The sequence below is a fragment of the Acyrthosiphon pisum genome, chromosome A3 (genome assembly GCF_005508785.2).
Source record: "Acyrthosiphon pisum isolate AL4f chromosome A3, pea_aphid_22Mar2018_4r6ur, whole genome shotgun sequence".
NCBI lineage: Eukaryota > Metazoa > Arthropoda > Insecta > Hemiptera > Aphididae > Acyrthosiphon > Acyrthosiphon pisum.
In genome coordinates this window covers 20,470,353-20,492,702 of record NC_042496.1, presented here as the reverse complement: position 1 = coordinate 20,492,702, position 22,350 = coordinate 20,470,353, and the positions used below count along the sequence as shown (strand labels likewise).

At 27.2% G+C, this 22,350-nt stretch overlaps 1 protein-coding gene across 1 annotated transcript; it reads right to left on the bottom strand.

The window, feature by feature from the left end:
* Window positions 1–5,269: 5,269 nt before the first annotated feature.
* On the bottom strand, window positions 5,270–21,662 carry LOC100160087 (alpha-tocopherol transfer protein-like). Its single transcript, XM_008189590.3, has 7 exons — window positions 21,507–21,662; window positions 9,278–9,420; window positions 8,501–8,657; window positions 7,464–7,719; window positions 6,538–6,648; window positions 5,879–5,984; window positions 5,270–5,793 (listed from the first exon to the last, which is right to left on the bottom strand). The coding sequence occupies exons 2-7, from the start codon at window positions 9,408–9,410 to the stop codon at window positions 5,741–5,743; spliced, it is 816 nt and encodes a 271-aa protein (XP_008187812.1). The 5' UTR covers window positions 9,411–9,420; window positions 21,507–21,662; the 3' UTR covers window positions 5,270–5,740.
* Between the last annotated feature and the right edge of the window lie 688 nt (window positions 21,663–22,350).

The following is a 22,350-nucleotide window of genomic DNA, read 5'->3' as shown; positions in this document are numbered from 1 at the left end:
AAGTATTAGGTCTTTATTTATTTTTACAATATTACGTACATGAGTACAATTTTAAACAGTATAATACTGTATCCATATATATATTATTGACAGGGATTATAATGATTTATTTTTTAAATATTTTTAATTTAATTTTTTAATATGCACTCGATGACTCATGATATACACGTTCTGACTGTCAAACATATAATACTATAGTCTATAAATATAAACATTTAAAATTCTAGATAATATAAAAATGTAATAAACAAATGGTAGGTAAAACCGATGAGAAAATACTTGGTAATTATCACAAAATAATTAATATACCTGTTTAAAAATCGATTTAGTTAATTCCATATAAATTCAACGCTAAAGTAAAATACATTTAGTAATTATTTCTGATAAGTATTTTAGAAAATGCATTAATTGTTTATATTTAGCTAGCCATATCGTACTAAATTAGATCGAATATAGTATTAACTAAATACCATTAACAATTAATTATTAATATTAAATAATAATATACCTAAATAGGTAGGTACTTACAATGAGTAAATAATAATACTAATTATTGTGGTAAAAATTTGATGATTATTAATCTGATTTGATTAATATAAGTTTTGTTTATGCTTTTTTAATGTCTATTCATATTTAATAAAAACAAATACATTCACATCATCAAGTACCTTTATCGTAAAATAAACATACATTTACGTGAAATTGAGCGTATTGTAGTACAGTACTTATCAAGGAAAACTACTTATTTTAGTTATATTTCGTCGATATGGGTTTGCGTTCTAAATATTCTTTTATTTAGTAATTGTAATTTGTATACTTATATTATGTGTATATACTATATACATTGTATACATACATTTATGTAGGTAGTGCCGTAGTGGGTACCTATAATAGATCGCAAAACCAGAATCATATATAATATATTAAATAGACTATACTTACATAAGTAATTTTTGTTATTTATCAGGAGAACATCGGCCAACTGAGGCTATTAGTAAAATATTATATGGATATTTGATTTACATAATCGTTTTTATATTTTACTATACTTAACAGTATATTTTTTTTGCAATGATTATTTTCTTCCTCCTGTGTTTAAACAGAAATCAAAGTTTTAATTTCCCATGAATACGAAATCAATGTTTATAAAAAAAACATTAAAAACCAAAGGATAGGATGCAAAATAAAATAAAAAAATTGAAAATAGTCTGTGAAAAAATTTGCAAGTGCAATAAATACTGATGCCAGGGTTTTTATTGAAGAAGATTGTGAACACTACGAAGTGCAGCCTGTTAACGGACGTGGTAAGGAGATAATTATTATCTAATCCCATAATAAAGAAAATAAGTAAACGAACCATTTAATAAAAATAAAACATACACTTTTTTAGAGCACTGCTGCAATAAATAAATCGCACACAATCTTATCATATAAACAGTATATTCTATAAACTATTCTACAATAGTCACGCTGGTAAACTGGCGATTACAATCAAAACTACACTTCTACATCGTTGATGTTATATAATAACGATAAATTATGGTTTATGAAGCATATAAAAACGTTGATACGATTTTGTTTTTTAGTTGTTCTCCAAATATTTATATCAGCATTTGGGCATTCTACAAGATACAAATTTTCAAATGATTTCTGGTATGTTTGAGTGTTTAAAAAATAACAAAAATACACGGTCACAATTTTTTTAAATACATTTTTTAAGCATAAAATTTGACAAAAATGGATATTCAAACGTAAAATAACGATTTTTCTTCGAACGACTTTAGTTATTCTGTTGTAATTTAAAAATATATTAATTACAAACAATCCAATATATAGACTTATTAAACCTAAGTAGTTGGTATATAATATTATATAATTTGCTATACACAATTACATTTTGTAAATATTTAGACAAGTAAAGTCCCCATGAAGAACAGTTAAACATTACAATATTATCACTTTATGGTAATTTGATAATAATTTTATTTTAGTTTCTGAGCGGAACGAGAAAGCTAGTGGTTTTACAATGGTGCTTATTTTTTATTTTTTTTTTATCCGGTATACAACATTTCTACCAGAAGGAGTGCTTCGATTTCAACATAATGTACCTTATCTTTTAGCAAATTAGATCAAAATGGTACTTTAAAGAGGTCATTTTTCGATTTTCTCATTAGTTATGTAATGCCACAGGAAAAACTACCGACAAATTACGAAAACCGGCTGAAAATGATGGGATTTTAATTTTTAACGCTTATTGTTTATCACCAGAGCAACGAATAAAAAATAATAATATTAATTCAACTCACATGATGTAATAAATTATAACAATATAAAAAATCCAGACTGACAAACCGTCTCCACTCAGAATCGTTTTTCTTATACAATGAAATTATATCATCGAACTCAAGTTTAATACAATCCATTACATATTGACCCACTTGTAACCTACTGTACAGCAGAGCGACATGCACTTACCTGCTTTCTTTACATCTTAAACGGCGATAAAACCAAAACCATGCAATGTAAATCCTATATTATGTTTGATTATCATTTGACATTTATACAGAATCTTGTATTAGGTACTTCCTATTTGCTTATTTAAATCGAACGAAACCGGAAACACAGGCAGTTTAAAAGGACAAGTGAAATATTAGGTACGTTCAATACGTTTTATTTACCTACACGCAAATATCTCATTATTGTCGGTAATATTATACGATTTCGCAATTTAAATTAATTTCTATATAATATGTTAACCTAGGAATTAATTTATACAAATTCACTGTGCAAGTGCCTAACAATTAAGTATATACATAATCTCAAATATACTGTGATAAATATAAAGAAAGTAATCGTTAATGTAAATTACTATGTTTAAATAGGTAAGTATAGGTCCTTCGTTTTAAAACCACACATGGATTTTAAAATTAAAAGACTGTCGCTACCTACTAGTTAGCCACCTCATCATAGTTTTCAATTCTAAACCAAAACCAGTCTTAAATATATTTTTTTTATTATTAAAAATGGATTAGGTAAAATATCTATACAAGTTTAGGTGCATTATGTAATCGTGGCGACAAAGAATTCTAAATGACGAAATGAAATATGGATAAGCACACTGTAGTGCCAAACGATACGTTAAAATCATTTTTAAAAAACTTCTTTAAACGTTTGTTTTAAACATGACAATCATTACCTATTTCACCTAATTCAAAAACCATAATACTCATTAGACATTAATCTATTACAACAGTATAAATACCTATTCAATTATCACCTTTAATTAAGCTAACAAGACGTACTATATGACTAGTTTTTATAAACAAATTAAATCAGTTTTTATGTGAAAGGTATCAAATCTTGTTAAACGAGTATGTCATTCAAGGCTGAGAGCTTACAAGTTTTTATCATATTTAAGATTTTTCATACTTTATTTTAATTGCTATTACCTTCATGCAAATTGTAATATTGGGTTTCATATTTTAGAACTATATAATACATTATAACATTGTATTGTACACAAATGTTGACTTCAAAGCTAAAGTTAATTTCAATAGCCACTTCCTAAATTAGTCAAATTTTGTTCAATGATTTCCATATATTATATAAATATTTAATTCACGTTTTTACTTTAGTAATTCTTTTATCATTTTAACCGCTATAATTATAGTTATTGTTTATTTAATAAATTGTCTTAGATAATATTTTATATTAATTGTATTGTACATATAATATTATACTATATATTGTTAATACGTTAATATATAGGTAAGTAAAACATTGATATGGGTATTAATTATGTAATTATTACGTGGAAATGTATAATTATACCTATACGATAATAATTTGCATATATTTATAAGCCATTGGACGTCAATTATACCTATCAGTACAGAATTTTGAGTTATTAAGGATATGCTGTCATCGTGTCAATGATATTTTATTCAAAAAAATGATATATTAAAGAAAATTATTATTTTTTATTTGGGAGTTTAAAGACCTAATTATAACTCTTTTACTAAACATAGGTGATCGTTTTTTTTTTTAATGATTATTATTCTTATTTTACAAGATAACTATTATACGATCTGCGCATATTATGTTATGCAATAAGTAAAAGTGATAAATATATAGAACAAATTTGCCATTTGAAATGCGTGAGATGAGAAAGACACTCAACGGGATCACGCTCCCAACGATGAATATTATAATTTTGAGATGAAGAAGGAATCATCTTGAAAAATTATCTCATACCATTGCAATTTTAGGTGATCATTAGATAGATAGGGCTACGTAAATTATGAATATTTTGAAAATAGTGAGCGAAAACTAATCAGTAATCGGTTTGGGTGCAAGAGATCTTTTGCGTAGTATTTTAGCATTTATGAATGAAAATGTCTATACTGTACCTAATAGCCAATAGGTATATTTGCATTTCAAGATATCTATATTCTATATACTGTTTGGTCGGAGACGTAAAATGGAGCTTTTAATAATGTTCATAAAATTGAACTATTACTATTTGAATTTGATATTTACACAGTGACTCTGAACTCATGAAACATATCACGAACAAATGGACAATTAATTTAACAGATTAACATTATATTTATATTTTCCACCAAGTTCATATAATAACCAGAGACGACTCGAAGGGAAAATAGTTGCTCCGGACTCCACGGTTCGACAATGTATTCAAAGCTTCGATGGTAATTTTATATAACTATACAATAATAATAATTAATAACATTATTTGTAAAAAAATATATCGTTCATTTTTGTTGAAAATCGCAAGTCCCTAAGATAATTCCTTTTTAAATAACAACCAAAAAACATAATTCGTATAGGTTAAGGATTTCTCTGTTTTTTCATTAGTCGTAATTTTTATTAATTGCTGAGGATTTTTAACTTTTTACACCTAACCTTAGTATTAGATACAATTTTCTACTGAAAATCACTCTCAATATTGAAGATTGTAGTGTCATAAGACGTCAGAAAAAAAACCATTATTGTAAACCAACCATTAAGAATCTTATACAACACATTGCGTATGTAATAAAAAAATTCAAGAATTTTACGTGGATGAACTATTGGAGACAAAAACATTTGTCCATATGTACCTACTACCAATATTGGAATATATAAAAACATATATTCTTCTAGTATTAGGTACCTATACTTATTGATTTTGTTTTCCAGATTTAATACAATCATCGAACATAAAATGTTTTTCTTTAAACATTTTACTACAAATTTTCACACGAGTAACTCATTACTCTTTAAACATTGATAGCTTTATTTTTATCATTACTATTTCAACGATACAATCACATAAATATATTAAATAAATATTAAAATTAAAGTTATTAAAAATGTATACACTTGACAATTATTATATTATTAACAATTATAAAATGTAACTACATTTTATAATATGTCCTTTAAATAGGTATATCAAATAATAATTATAACTTAAACATGCACAAATATTTGATAAATTCAATTGAACAAGTCATTATGTTTTAAACAAAAAGTATTGAAGATCTGTTGAAAATAGACGTTTGTATGACCCATTATAAATATATTAAATTGCTTGAAGTTCTATAATTTTAACTAAAATGAATGTTGAAATACCCTAATGTACTTAGTTTATCTAATCCGCATGTATCATGCATGTATGATATTTTCATTGTTAGTGCATTATATAAAAACAATATGATTTCATAGTTAAACTATTACTTTATAGAGACAATATATAATCACGAGCAGAGAGCATTTGATTGTACGTTTCTTCTGCAAACACAAAACAAATTGATTAAATAAAAAAAAAGTTTGTCCATAATTTTTATTCATATATGAACGTATTGTCGTGAATTACCGGAGTATTCATAATGTGACTTTCCATTGCCACCCATTTCTTGCGGCATTATATCGATGGGTACGCGATCAAAAATTTCTGTCGAACCCTCTGGAAATACTTTCAACTAAAACACAAAACACAACCCGCAGCATAAACATATTAATATTTTATCTAAATTTGTATTTTTGAGAGAATGAAATATAAAAGAAGATAAATGTTTCAGATTTAATTTATAAATTATTTAAGCTGCCGTTCTGTTTTTTTTAGTTCTGTTCTGGGCATCCTCTTCACGTGCTTCGTGTTTCATTTTTCTGCCTTGTCAATACCACAATTAATGCTGTGTATGTTTAACAGATTGTAATATAATTTATATAAATAAAAATCATTACTGTTGGATTGTTGATTTATTTTTATTTCTCATACAAAGCAGGGTAGTGTTGGATAATAATTCAGCACAAATATTTGTAGGCATATTTGATAATTACTGAAGTGTCAATAAAAAATAAAACATCAAAACAGTTTTCATGCAGCGGAAAGTAAATAGGTATCATTATCTTCTTAAAGAATAAATGAAAATTAAAAAAATATATATTATATTCAACTTAATTGTTTTTGGGCTTGTCCCGTATTTATGAATAAAATAAAAATAAAATAAATACGACTTTAATACGACTTACCAGGTTCATGAGACCATTCTTCATAAACGGTCTTATTATGTTAAACAGCATACTAATTATATTTCCAGCATTTAAGACATGCACTTCTTTAAGTCGCACTGGCAATCCTTCCTAGAAAAACATAAAACAAAATTTAAGTTAACACTTTGCTGTTTTTTCCATTAACATATGTATCTGATTGTGGTTAATATTACTATATTTTACTAAACACGTCAATTTACAGAAAACCCACATATCATAATGTAGGCACTTACTTATTCAAATCAATCGAAACCGATAACAATATTTGAAAACTAATAAAACAATAGTATTTTGGGTCTAAGTTTAAATTTTAAAATAATATGAATTAATTTTTATCATTTATTTAATCTGTATATGTAGATAAAATATAAAAAAAAAAGTAAGCATAAATAATATTCGAAATATTAACTGGTGGTGAATGGTGCCTGGTGAGAATGACACGCAGGTATTAAGTAATATTATAACTAAATATTGTTTAACATAATACTATATTTTATATGAATTATAAATTGTGCAACATAAGGTTATAGGTTATATTATATTTAACTGTATAAACTATGTCGTAGTTTAGGTTTATACAGAGTCGTACTTACTACGGTGTACTAGTTACAAGTGTGTAACCTTAAGGTTTTCAGATTTGTATTATGATTTATGATGAATAATAAATATTCATAGATTATATTATAAAATATAAGATATAAATTATAAATAATTTTGACCTGCTATAAGATTATTGACACTTAGCCTAGCTCAAAGGCATTATAATATATTATATACCCGTGTCCTGCAGTATAACAATTTGCAGATTAATTCTGGTAATGATCATATAATATTGTTTTTTACGATCAATATAACCTGTAATATATTAGAAGTTGAAATTATCAAATTGTTTTCGTTGTACCCACTTGTACGAATCCGAGTAATTTTTTCATTGTATTCATCGGCGTCTTGGTGATATGCCGCCAACATACACCTTTGCTGTTCATTGTTAATACCAACCCGTCAAATGTGCCACTTGTAACCATTAAATATTCTAACATCATAAAAAAGTATCTAACACAACGAATGTAGTCGTAATCTTGAGGGTCGGTACTTTTGAAATTTGTGTAAAGGATGCGCTCTTGTTTACCGGTACTCGGATTTAACACTATCGAAATGCTCCTAAACAAAAAAAAAGCCAAAAATCAATGTCCTTAAACTGTACAGGTATGTATATGGAAGGACAGTTTAAAGTTATAATTAATATGTTGGAGCCAGTATCATGACTCGTGAGCTCTGCAGACAACGTTACAGTACCTAATATAAGTGTATTATTAACGTAATAATTACGTTTTTTAAAGGTGATAAATCATTTTTAATTATTTAAATTCTTAACCCTCATTTTAACATTCAGTGAAAATAAAAATATTTTTGAAGTTCAGAAATCGAAGTGTTAAACGGTTATCTAATTTGACTACAAGTTTGTACAAGATTGTAAAAGTAAAATGTAATAATACTCTATCTAGGTACTTCATACATTTACTTATGCAGTTATTTTGGACGACTAATCCGATGTAATTGTTGTACCTTTAGATTATAAAATAATCTAAATGTCTAATTATTTTATGACCATAACGCCCGTAGTCCGCAGAGCGGTCAGAAAGGGGTCATTGCCCCCCTTAGGAATTTTTAACTACATGCACTTTAATATCAATATCACTATAACTATTATTAGATTGTATTGTAAGTATAGTTCTTATATCTTGCCCCAGGTGGGATTTTATCCTCTTGACTAGATCTAGTTCATCTAGTTCTATCCAGATATATAAATTATAATTTATAATTTATCTAAATATAAATTGTATTTTTGATTTTAATATTATCCGGTATTCTAAAAATACCTAAAATACTTTATAGGTAGGTATGGAAAATAGTCGTGTAGTACTATATAGTACCTACTTACATGCTGTCGAATACCTGTTTCATATCTTCAGACGATGGATCGTAATTTTCAAAAACTTGTGGCAGTTCTTTACGGTACTTGCAATTAGCAACGATTGTCTTGTACGCCACGTCCACATTGAAGTAACTACTGTGGAGGAACATGACGATTAATTTGTCTACAAAAAACAACAAACAACTGGGTTAGGGAATAGGGAAACGTAAATGTGTGGAGAAATTTATACATAGGTATGACTTATATCGAATTCGATACATATATTACAATGCTCGACTTGGGGAGACGCAGGGGGACGGGGTACCCCAACTATTTTTTCAGAAATTTTCGCGTACCCCTACTATTATTTTTAAAGGGAACGCACGAGACGCTCCATCATTCTACATTTTTATCAAAATGCGCTACATACCATTATAATTTGTCATATGGATTATTTCATAACTGCAGATATATAAATTATAATGTCTATTTATATTTCTTTGAATTGGTTATTTATAAATATTTTTTATATGATTCAAAGAAGGGTATTATAGGGGATGTGGGGACAGAGCCCTCACGGCTCAATAACGTTTAACAAGTGATGCGGGACGCTCTTTTTTTAAAAGTAAGCAGAGTCCCCCCTATTTTAATTTTGCCAAGTCTAGCACTGTATACATGAACTATATATTTATATATCAATATCATAATCTATTTTTATATTAGGTTTATGTATATTATTGAATTCCATAACGTACATAACGTGTATTTAAGGTTACCCCAAAAGCTTATTCTATAAAACAGTACCTCGAATAGGAGGTAAATCAATATTTTCTTTCAACCGCTCTTTTAGCGCTTCGATGTCTTTTAAATTTAATTCCGGATATTTTTCTTGTTCTGACTTCAAAAATTCTTCATAACTCGTTTCTGGTTTATACATTTTGTCGAACCTTGAACAGTTATAATAAATTACGTAGTCAGTATTTGGTTATAATCTTGGATAATTATAATATCATTATCCATAACTCATAAGTATTAAAATAAAACTATTTTTATCATTTCTTAACTGAATAGTCAATAGCTATATACTGTTTAGTTAAGAAAGTTATATAGTTGTTTAGCATAATAAATTGATATACTATAAACTAAGCATTCTATACACCACACAGCTGTTGACACACATTTCAGTAATAGTGCCAAACTAAGGTGAACTTAACAATTTTCCTACTGACGTGTTATGAAGGTTAGAGAAACTTTGGAACTGGAAATTATAATTAAAAACACATAGCATATTAACATGTTAACTAAAAATTATACCGCTATATAATACTATAGACTATAATAGCATAATATTATTATTATATTATTATTAAAATAAAAAACATTATAATACATTTGATTGTACTCTCTTCGTTTGTATGTAGTATAGGTAAAAACATTAATGTTCATTTGTAAATACCAAATAAAAATGAATTTATTCTTTTAGAAATTGGAATAAAGAGAACAATTGTTAAAACTTTTAAGAGGTAGGTACATTATGAACGTTTTGATGTTATACGCAATAATTATAATATATATTGTAAAATTCATTATTGCATTACATTCTATAGGTATTTATATAAGTTAGACACTAAGTATACACACTATCTATAGCTACCAATATAACTATATATTAAATTATAACTTATAACTGAGTAAATGACAAACATAAAGTTACATGTATAAATTTGACTCTTATACAAATTTCGGCTCCGTCCAAATTATTATAGGTAAGTGCTTTATTAAATTTGCACTAGACAATGAGTACGATATTCACCATCGACATGAACGAACTCAAAGAAACAATAACTAACAACCATTTTCAAATCGTACATAAAATACTAATTAAAATGTATAAATTATATTATTTTTATTTGTTAAAAACCTTTTGCAAAAGTGTTCATACCTTATAATACCTATAATAAAAGGCTTATATCGTAATCAGATCCTCCGACTACGTCAAAAAATGCACTGCATAATTTATAAAATGTATATAAATATTTATTTGAATCATAATAATTATTATCATTTATCATACATTATATTATTATGTTGTATTAATATTTAGCATAAACTGCGTGTTAAGTTATAATGTGTCATCAATATTTTTTTTTAACTTATACTCATACTTAACGTGACCATGTCCCATTTTGGATGGGACAATCTCGTTTTCGAGCTATGTATCCCCCGCCATGTATTTGAGCTATGTGTCAATATGTGAAATTGCGTTCTATCAAAAAATATTTGTACTCTAAGTCCCCTAGCCTAAAAATTAAATAATAATAATAAATTAGAGTCTTTATCGCGGCCACCGCATCGACCACTCGTATATTATATATTATTGAAGTGTATATATTATTATGTAATAATATATACATTATATTTAGACGTAAAATCACTGAGTTTATTTCTACTCAAAATCGTTGGGTAGAAATATTTACAAACTTCCATGCTAAAGTTCTTTCACGCACAAATTTGAAATATTTGTATGATTGTATTTGACATAAGTAATACTTCATATCTATAGTATTTATACACGTTTTTAACATTTTATTGCTCAAAATATATGTAACATACGGTTAATCATCGTTAACTTTTAACATAAACAAGAACTTACTTTTAATTTAAATAAGACATTTTTGGTGTATGTAACACCAAGTATATTTATATTATAAATGTATGCAGTGTGTTCAATAGGTAATAAAAGTATCTAATCGAAATATTTTAAAAGCAAGACCTTGAAATTGAATTGGTGTTTTATACTGCATATATACGACTTTTTGCTACACGAATTTTTAAAAAAATTAAATTTTTACCTTTTTCCTTTGAATGTGTAGCAAAACAATATTACTTTGACTTTCTGTCACACTTTTTAGTTCGAATTTGAATTATATTATTTTAACAAATATGACTGATCGCTAGTAAGTTAAAGTATCATTTTATGTCCGAATAACGGATTTATCTAATTTTAACAGTCCACCTACAAACATAATAGAAAGTAAGTGTATAACATTTTAATTCGTTTAACAATTAATATTGATTTTTGTAGATAATTTTAACGCGGTCAACAACCTCATAATTGATAAAATGTAAAAAGCAATTCACCTTTAGTAACATTATTATTTAGGTGTTCTATAATAGCCGTTTAAACGTATAATTTGAATGCAGTCAATATTACTGAAAATTATAATACTTTAACACACTAGAAACTAATAATTAGACAAATAAAAATTGGCTACATTGATAAATAATGAATAATATAAACCAATGCAAATAATAAAAAAAACTCTTTCAACTAATAATTAAGCTGAGATAATATTTTAAAAACATAAAAAGATTATAAATAAAATAAAATTGAATGTTATCGTGGTTATTCAACATTTACCTGTACCCAAATTAGGTATGGTTTTATATATTATAATGAAAGGTACCTAAAATAAAAAATAGTTCATTTTAAAAAACCTACGAAATTGCTCTGTTGTACAACAGGCATAGTTAGACTTTCGATTTTCGAATGTACAAATGTGTACTAAATTTTAGTTCAATGATTAATCATTGCATACCTACCTATAAAAAACGATTCTGAGTGGAAACAGCGAATCTGCCTTTATTTCTGTGGATATTTTATAATTTTTTTATATTCCCAGACAGCATTTTGTAATGATAATATTATAATAATGTTATACTAATATTATTCGTTATTATAATGTTATTGTAATATTATTAAACAAAAAATTGCTGTCTGGGTTACAATTCAGTAATTCATTTTTCTATTAGTAATACACTTTATATTATACCAATTATAGTAATTAGGTGTGTTGAACTAATTTTTGCAGAAACACATTGCAGACATTATATAATAATTAGGTATTATAATTTAAAATATTATATTATACTAGCTGATCCCGTGCACTTCGTTTCCTGTTAAATGTACAATATGACTCAAACTTTGTTCAATTCGTTATTTAATATTCGGTGTATGGTGTTCAAAATTTATTTTAACTTTTCTGTTGCCTGGAATAAAAATTCTGATTTACAGCCGTATATTATCAGGTAGGCAATCTATCTGTGGTAGATCGCGGACCCCGTGCTGTTTGTGGGTACCTACGTAACTTTATAATTTAACTCTAAAGTATCAAAGTTATACCAAGTATATGTCACTGAATAGTGAATTCCTCCTAAACGGCTGGACTAATTGTGAATGCCGAGCCTTTCGACCACTGTTTCCTCCTTGTCCACGAAGACGTGGCATTGTTTTATATATACGTAACTTATACGTGAGTATAATACGCTCAATAATTACGTAATTGCCATTCAATTAGTATCAAAACACAGCGCACAAAAAAATTAAATGCATTGAATGAATACACTGATCTCACGGCAATAAATAATTATTGTTTTAATAGTTTTAAAACCCATGCATGGCAACCATTTATAAACAAAAATAATCCGTAATTTCCGTTTGAGCATATCCACTGGTTGGACCTAGGGGGGGATGATTTGTGAATTTAAACAATCCGGGGCGTCACCCAAACGCATATAAAAAAATTCATTCAAATCGGTCCAACCGTTTAGGAGGAGCTCAATCACAACACACGTACAGTAGAATTATAGGTATAATGTATATATAAAGATATTATTTTGTTATTAACTTATGAATAGAAACGTGGTGTACACTGTACATAATATTATGTGAATAATAGTTTAAAACTATTATTTATTAGTCTAAATGTTTTGAAAATTTCTTAGTGTATAGAAAATAAATAATAATATATACAATGGAAAATAGTTTGATTAATATTTTTTTTGAATACCTAACAATAAAATAACTAAAATTGTTGTTTCGTTTGAATAACCAATTTTGTTCAAAATTGAGCTCCAGGTATCCAAAAAAATTGTATATAAGTATTTTTCAAAATATTAAATTTCCAATCCTTATGAATAACAATTGAACAGTTATTACTACCTATCTTAAATACTAAGAAAATTTTTAAAACGTGGTGATCTACTTAATATTTTCAATAATACACAGAAAAATTTTAAATAATTATTTTGTTGATTTTCTTCAAAATAATAATGCATACTTTATTGCATATATTTTATTTTTATGAGCCATAAAATAATAAAATTTATTCTTGCAATAATAACATGGAAAAGAATTGAATTTTGTATCACCAACATAATTACAATAATAATAATTGTAGGCATATATTATAGTTACAATTGCAGGTGTATATGTACAGTCTTCATTTTGTTATTGTTTATAAATAATATATTTCCGGGTAAGTTGCAGTAATAACTATAAGTACATTTTGAAATCAAGATTTGTGAATAATATAGTTAAAATGGTTAAAACAAAAAAATTACTTTAACCGGTTAGTGGTTTGTAACTTATAGGTATAGGTATACCGATTATAATAATAATATCGAATAATAATTTCCGGTTTCATGATTAGTGCAAAATACAATTCGCAATCCGTCGTACGGACCCATAAGTTTTCTTTAATTTATATAATTATGAAAATAGCAGTAACATTTATGAGACTCAGGGTCACGGTGTGTATCATTTGCGTAGACACGTAGGGCCTCCTATCTGTAGTTTGAAACATTTAAAAGGTTAGATTTGGATTAAGGAATAAAGGTAGGTATTAAAATAACTCGTTATCATATGTTCTGAATTTATAGTCAACACAGCATTTTTTTTTTACCCTTATAGTATACGTGTGAGTAAAAATCAACAACACATCATATTTAAATAAAAAAAAATAAATGTCTGTGTAATAATCATAGAGAAATAATTGCATTAAAACCTTAAATATAGTTAATGTTATTTAACTTACTTTACAAATATCAAAAAACTGCTGTGAATTTTGCAAGGCCTGCCTAATTTTGGATCTCAATTATTAAAATAAAATAAATCATTAGAAATCAAATTACTGAATCAAATTATGTCTCCTGCATAACACGCTTTGGGACGTGTTTCAATTACATGAAATATTATAATATAAAGAAGCCAATAGTTGAAATCATGACAATAATAAATAAAAAATTATTATTATTCCTAACTCCAATTTTTAGCGGTTTTTTTTTGTATTTTTAACGGGCAACAAACATAGATAATATAAGAATGGATAGGACATCCCTATACCAGTTCCATATGGGACCGTGTGCTTTTTTGGGGAAGAGAGAACGTAAAGAGAGAAATACGATATGGGGCTTTTTAAGGTTATGTGCAAATCTATTTAATTAAAGAATAATAATAACATGATAGTCAGTTATATTTAGATATTAATTGTCAGTTTGTATTTTGATTATTGTGTCCCCTGTGCCTGGAAAATGGAAATTGGAAAATAATATTTTAACAAAATAAAATTATGTTATTTAATATTTATTATTATTTATCAATTATCATATTAATATTTGCCCCATTTAACCTTAAAAATAGTATCACTAAAATTTCATCTGATAAGTTCTTATGTCCTATCCATTCTTAGATTATCTATGGCAACAAAGTGCACACGACCAGCTATAATAACAAATAGAAAAAATTGTTTAAACGTAATTAATTAATTATTGTTAAAAACGGCCAAACTCGTGTGATAATAATTAGCACAAACGCAATTTTTCACACACTTTTTAATTTTTATGGTGTAATATTATGCAGGAGCCTGACACCTGAAGCCTTAACCGCAAAACGACCTTAATTCAATACGCATTATAAAACCTTACCAAAATATCTACAAAGTCAAAAGAGTATAGTTTTGAAGGTATAAATATGTATTTTTAATTTCCTCACATAAAATGAAATTACGACCAATTTATTGATTTAAATTCTTAATTTAAGAACACTACAGTTAAAACTTAAAACTGTCAGGTATATCGTACTTCATACAATCGTCATCGTCAATCGTACGTTTACAGTAGAATTCGATTATTACAATTTACGACGTAGTATAAAACGATATTCCGGATAAAACGATTTACAGATACGTACTTGGTTGGTTTTATCACGTTTTAAATCGCACGTGTTATGGTATGTTTTTGTCAACCGGATATTGAAACGAAGTTAGGATATAACCATCTAATTCTCAAGGCCACTTGAAGATCGTTACAAGCGGACTCTACTATATATATTGTTTATTAAGTGTTATAGTTGTTGAGAATATATTTGTCTAGTATATAAATATGTAGAGGGAGATTTTTTACTGAAAGAGTGAAATCCACTCATTATTATGAAAACTGTTTACGGTTTTTTATTAAATAATTTAAAGACAAAAACCAAACAGAAATTATATATTCATTTTATTGTTATCATTTTACCATATAGCCAATCAACAATAAAAAAAAATGCAAACAATATGCTATATTTTATATTTTTCCACTTCAATATACCCCAAAAAACCTATCGATGATATGATTTTCCTTGCAGAGGAAAACTATCTACCTAGTAGCATGCTACCTATAATATAAACAAAATATGTAATTTTACTTTTTTGAAAGAAACCATACACTTTTAATTTCTTATTCCAAAGCAGAATATTTGTCTGTGAATTTTAATGCACACAAATCAAATTTTGGAAGAATACTTCAAATCAAGTAAAACAAAAATTAAATAAAAACCCTTATAACTGTTAAATAATCACCCAGTGGCCAGTATATATTATTATACAAGTTGTATACTAAGGTTTTTTTTTTTTATTGAACCCACAACAACAAAGATTATTATATACAATAGTATTAGCTCAGAGTCTCAGACTATACAATACGACATATGTACCTATAATGTATATTATACATCATTCATCAGTCCGTGAATAATATTAATCGTATTGTTATTGGTATTCGGTGGTCAACGGTATGAAAAATGTCAGACTTATATTATTTGAATATTATGCCATAATATGGTTTATCAATATATTATTATAATGTTGTGTATTGTGTATAGCCATCATAATATAATATATAGGTACATATTCCTATAGGTCTTATAGGTTGTACTAGTTGTACTAGTGTACTGCGTACTATAGTCAATAATACTATACAATTAGAGAACATATCATATAGGTAGATACACGTTTTGTTACCTACGGATGTATTGACTATAGAGGACGTCAACAGGCGCTCTATGTCCTCAGTGAAAAACTCCATCTTCACCTCCACAATTATTGTTATGTTTGAATGTCATGAACTTGTGTCAATGATACGACAACAGTTGAATGTAGGTAATGTAGTTAATGTGTATGTGTGTGTGTGTGTGTGTGTGTGTGTGTGTGTGTGTGTGTGTGTGTGTGTATGTTTGTTATGACTTATCATAATGTTAATACTTCAACTGTCTTTCACACGTGACAAAAACAAGTTTATGAAGATTTTACATACTTAGTCATAAAAATAGACTGGATAATAATATTATATTATATAGTTGTGTTAGAGATGAATCACTTATCGTTATGTATTATTGGTTTTATAAATTTAAGAAAACTGTATTTTTAAAAACGTTTTGCATAGCCTTTTTCATTATGCATTACTATAGGTACCAAATAAGTAAGTAGGTACCTATAATAATACATAGTAGGTACCTAATAGTACATTTTGTTTTTTCGATACATTTTTGCCAGTAGCTCAGCAGTACAAGAAGAATTTTTTGTGTTTATAAATTTTCATTCATTTTTTCAATGAATATTTTAATACTATAAAATTAATCATTAACGACATAATTATTTATGACATCATTTATGACATAATTATTATCTTCATGAAAATGTGATAAACAGCATTAGAATGATTTTGCGATGTACTTACTTCAATAATATTACTTATTGTAATAATTATATAGTTTATAGAAAAAAACACAAAAAAGCAGTAATGACTGTAGACTCTAATTCTTTTTTTTTTTGTCTAATTATAGATATAGCATCCTATAGAATAATTATAGATCTTTAATATTATACATAGGAAGGTACCTATAATACTATACATTACACATACCAAGTACCTACAACCTATCTACTTAATAATAGTCGTGATTATAGCAGGCACAATTATGCAGTACCAGCTATATTATATTCGATTCAGACATTCTTCAACTTGCAATGACGTCAAATAATTGTTCGTTAGAATTTAAACTTTTTTATTTAACGGGAAAATATTAATATTATATATTTATCGTTGGGTACTAATATCGCCAGACGTCAGCAAATAATGAATAACAACTTTTATAATCAATGGATATAATTACTACACGGTGTATCGTGTATCAAAATTAAAAAATATAATAAACTGCAGATGACCAGTGGTGAAACACGTTTTGTATGGAGGGAGGGTCTGATCCTCCATCAGACCTAACATATAATCAAAAAATGGACATCTTAAATTATTTATACGATGCCCTGATAAAAAAGAAGAATATGAAATTATAATTTTAAGTGAGACTCAAGCACTCGACTTCAAAAATGAGCTAGTTATATACGCATATAAATTTATGCATTTATATACTAGATAATAGGTACCTATATAATGGTATTATCACTATTATGATTTCAACTTTTTTTTACTATCGTCGTATATTCGCATGTGCTTAGCACATGAGACTAATGAAAAATTAAATCATACGTCTCTATTAGGCATCTATTCAAAGCAAACGAAAAGGCATTGAAATACGAATTTATAGTAAAAATACTAATGATAAAATGTATGGACGACAATATTTCGGATAAAAACTACGTCAAGGGGTCTTGTGTTATCGTGCGTTTTCAGGGGTAAGTGGGCAAGCCTCGCACGGAACAGCAACACAGCCTTATCTTCATACTCACAAAAAAAATTTCTATAAATGCCACTGCGCGGACTAGGTACCTAACATGCAGGAATAAAATATTAAATAATATCACATTTTTAACCTGTGAGAAATTATCCTGTATCCAATATCCAAGTATCAAATTCAACTACAAAAAGCTTCAATTTGATTTGTATAACTGTATAGTAGTTCATTGGGGGTATCAATTTAATTATTTTAAATAACTAACTAATTCAAGATTTGACTTTAATTAGTAATTGTGTATAGGTTCATATTTTAAATAAATATTAGACATAGGTAGAAGTTTATATAAATAAAAAAATTAGTTTAAGAAGAGCAGGACAAGGATACCTACCTGTAAGTCAAAGAGCAGCATTTACTATTTAGGTTTTAATAATTATATTATGTTTTTCTGGATTCAGTGTTCAACAAATTCAATTAGACAGTTGATTTCAATAAATAATTTAGATAAAGCCACAAATATACAACCAATACGTATGAAACACGGATGTGAGTGATACATTATGATTATAGATAGGTACCTAAATAATAATGATAATAATTATAATCTCTTCTGAATAATTCATGAAGGTACCCATTATAAGTAGGTGCTAGTAGTAGATATTTTATATGAAATCGTGATTAGCAAGCCATAACGCGATTATTTCATGTTAATTGTTTGTTGTTGGTAAATAAAAACTATCAATTGTCAAATAGTCAATAGGTACTCGTGTATCCGCCAAAATTAAGTTTCTCGGGGCGTCAGACATCTAAACAAAGTCCTTGACTCCTCACACGTCATAGACTTCAGCCAGTCAGATGGAGGAAAATGATATGGTTAATTAATGGCAATGATACGTGGAAACTACTAATCTACAACTACACGGGTCCAAAAATAGTCTACGGTAAGCAATAAAACAACCTGAGCCAGTTCACATGTAGAATGTACTTATGTACGACTTTAATTGGAAAAATAAATTTTAATCAAATTAAAATTGTCTTCAAATGAATCACTTAAATAGTGATTTAAATACTTTTTATAGTTTTATCAGCTGTAATTAAGGCTAGGTACTCAAATCAATTATGTAAGTATTGTTCTTTATTAAACATAGTATAAAATAATAAGTATTTTAATAAGTGAATAAAATATAAGCATTTCGATGAAACTATAGACGTATATGGTTTGTTCAATGTAATTTGTTCATAGAGTGTGAATCGCCCCTCCTCCCCCCCCCCCCCCATTTGGCTTTTTTCTCTTGATATCTGATCAACACAAAAAAAACTGTAGAATTTATTGCTAAAATAAAAATTTATATTTTTTTCCGAGTGATTTTTATTTCATTTGAGTTAAGTTGATTGATGACAATAAAATATTTGAAAAAATTATGAAAGCAAGAAAGTATCATTTCCGTCACCATGGGGGACCGATATGTAGTTAATAAAATTCAAATTTCCCTTACACACGATGAATGAAAAAAGTGGTTTAAAGCTCCGATTTAAAGTCCTGCTTAATACAACTTAGTTTGATTACATGGAAAAAAACAAAATTGTGTATACTGTAATAATTTATTTTGTTGTGTTTTCTAAAACTGGTGGCATGGAAAACCAGACTTTACGAAAATTGGTATTTTAAGCATTTACTACGTGAAACTGTGGATAAAGCTTTAGAGGTAGGTAGTAATAATGTTATATGTACAATTATACAAGGTATAACACTGGCTTACTCACTAGGGTAACTTAAAATTTAATTAAAACTATTTCCTAGTTTCAAATCTTGGTAGGTATTTTACAAAGCCTAGGTAAGGTATTTGTGGTTATCATTTAACTTCTGTTCAATTTCAATACCTAATATTCATAATATATTGGAAAGAAGATGATTTTTTTAATTTATTTTTAAGTTTTAATTTAATAAATAATAATATTTTCTAAAATTAAACATGTATGCGACTATAGATCGTATATAGTAGTACGGGTCAATGCGTGTGATATGTAAGAACACTATAGGAATCTATATATATATATATTTTAATGTTATCTTATTATCATAGTATCATAGTATCATATGATTGGAAAAAATACATGCATATAATATACTAATAATTTAAATATTTTAACTCATTTGTATTTATGTGCTCATAATATTTTAGATTATCAAACTATTTATCGAGACTTAATAATGTATATGTTTTGGTTAAAAAAGGTTAGGGGCCCGAGCAGCGATCGCTGCCTAGCTGCCTTAACCAGGCCAACACTATTATGATAATACTACAATAATAATATATATAATATAGTAGGTAATATAATATAATATGTAACCAATGGCAACTATTTGTATAAACTATAAAGTATAAACAAAACAATATTCGATTTTCGTGATCCAAAACTAAATTCATGTGTGAGCCTCCCTATATTCACATATAGGGGCTGAGAAAAGAAGTCAAGTAAAATTCCTCATAAGTTGTTATAATAAAAAATCTTTTTTTGAATACGATGATATTATATCATTGAATTAAAATTTAACACCACCTATTACAGTGCTCTACTTGTAAACTATAGTAGGTACAGCGGAGCGGTAGGTCACCTCTTTATTTTTTCCAATTATTAATAAAAACACTGGCAATTTTTTATTTTTGACCCACTCAAAATACCATTTAGATACACTTCCCTAACAGAAACAATATTGGGATTGAAAATAAAAATAAAAAATGTTTTATATAGCTGGTAGAAAAAACACACACAGACATCTTGTAAAATCGATACATTTAATTGCTCCGTTCAGAATCTAAACACATTAGACGTGTGTTAATTAAAATGCGGTCATCGTTGTGGGTCAATATTCGTTGATGTAAGTAAGTAATACCTATCAAATGACAAATAACCTAACCTTCTGGGTATTTGTAAAAATTTAAAACTATTATTTTTATAATCCTATTATAAACACGATGGCGTTTGGCGTATAGGTAATGCGTAACAAGTTTGTGATTAATTTCTAGAAATCCGGTTTAAAATCTATTACACTGTTTGTAACAATTAAACAAGTAAAAAGTCTTATAATAGCTTACAATAAATTAGTTGTATGACATATATATTAGACCATAATGTGTAACATTCCACATTTACAACCAGCAAGTAATAAATTATAATATCAAAAAATTACGACAATATTTTAATATAATATTTGTTAGTAGTTAGACTTATTTTATTTACCTTTTATTTACGATGATGCTGACAAAATATAGGATTAGGTACCTACGCGATGATAACAGACCAGCAAACAAACACTTTTCAACACTGCTAAAACGTTTATGCACTACTCACAATCAACGGCTGTGTGTAAAAGGCCGTCTTAGAGATAAACATTATAATATGGCTTAATGTGTTCAACAATCTTCGATCATATACCATCGTGTTGTACGAACAGTGGACTTTGAGCTGACGGAAAAAAATAAGTATGTCACTATTAGACATATTTTGCTTTTTATACACAATATTGATATTGTTATAAAGATTATACATTAAAATAAACATAGCCACATAGGTACTTATTATATATATAAATATACATACGCACCATTCAAAAATTATGTAAGAAAACAACGTATAGGCAACGCCTTTAGGTACCTAAAATGAACATTGAACACCAACACAAAAATCGTATTTCACGAATTTCATAGTTATCAACACGGCGTGTTATATAATTGCACCAAAACCATTGTCAATCTGGAGACAAATTCTCAACATGTTTAGTTAATATTAACAACTGCACCTAAAAAATGTGAAAATAATAATAAATCGGTATTGTAAATTTTGTAGCGACTATCACAGAAAGAAGTACCGCAGTTAAATGCATAAAAATCGATGTTAAGTCAACAAAATAATGATTAACATAGGGCCAACAGGGAATTTGTTATTATGAAAATTATTATTTTGTTGATATAACAACATTTTTCCCTGTTAATTTAATGTTTGATTCAACAAATTATTTTGTTGTTTTAAAATAATACGCTGTTAACATTATGGTGCTTATTAATGAAATGATTTGTTGAATTAA

Bases quoted from the DNA above. Each gene is read 5' to 3' on its own strand.
- LOC100160087 (XM_008189590.3), bottom strand. From the start codon at position 9,410: ATGTATAAACCAGAAACGAGTTATGAAGAATTTTTGAAGTCAGAACAA. The intron at 7,720-8,500 runs GTAAGTAGGTAC...TTTTTTGTTTAG, and splicing joins AAACAGGTATTCGACAGCAT to GAGCATTTCGATAGTGTTAA. The intron at 6,649-7,463 runs GTGGGTACAACG...ATGTTTTTCTAG, and splicing joins AATTACTCGGATTCGTACAA to GAAGGATTGCCAGTGCGACT.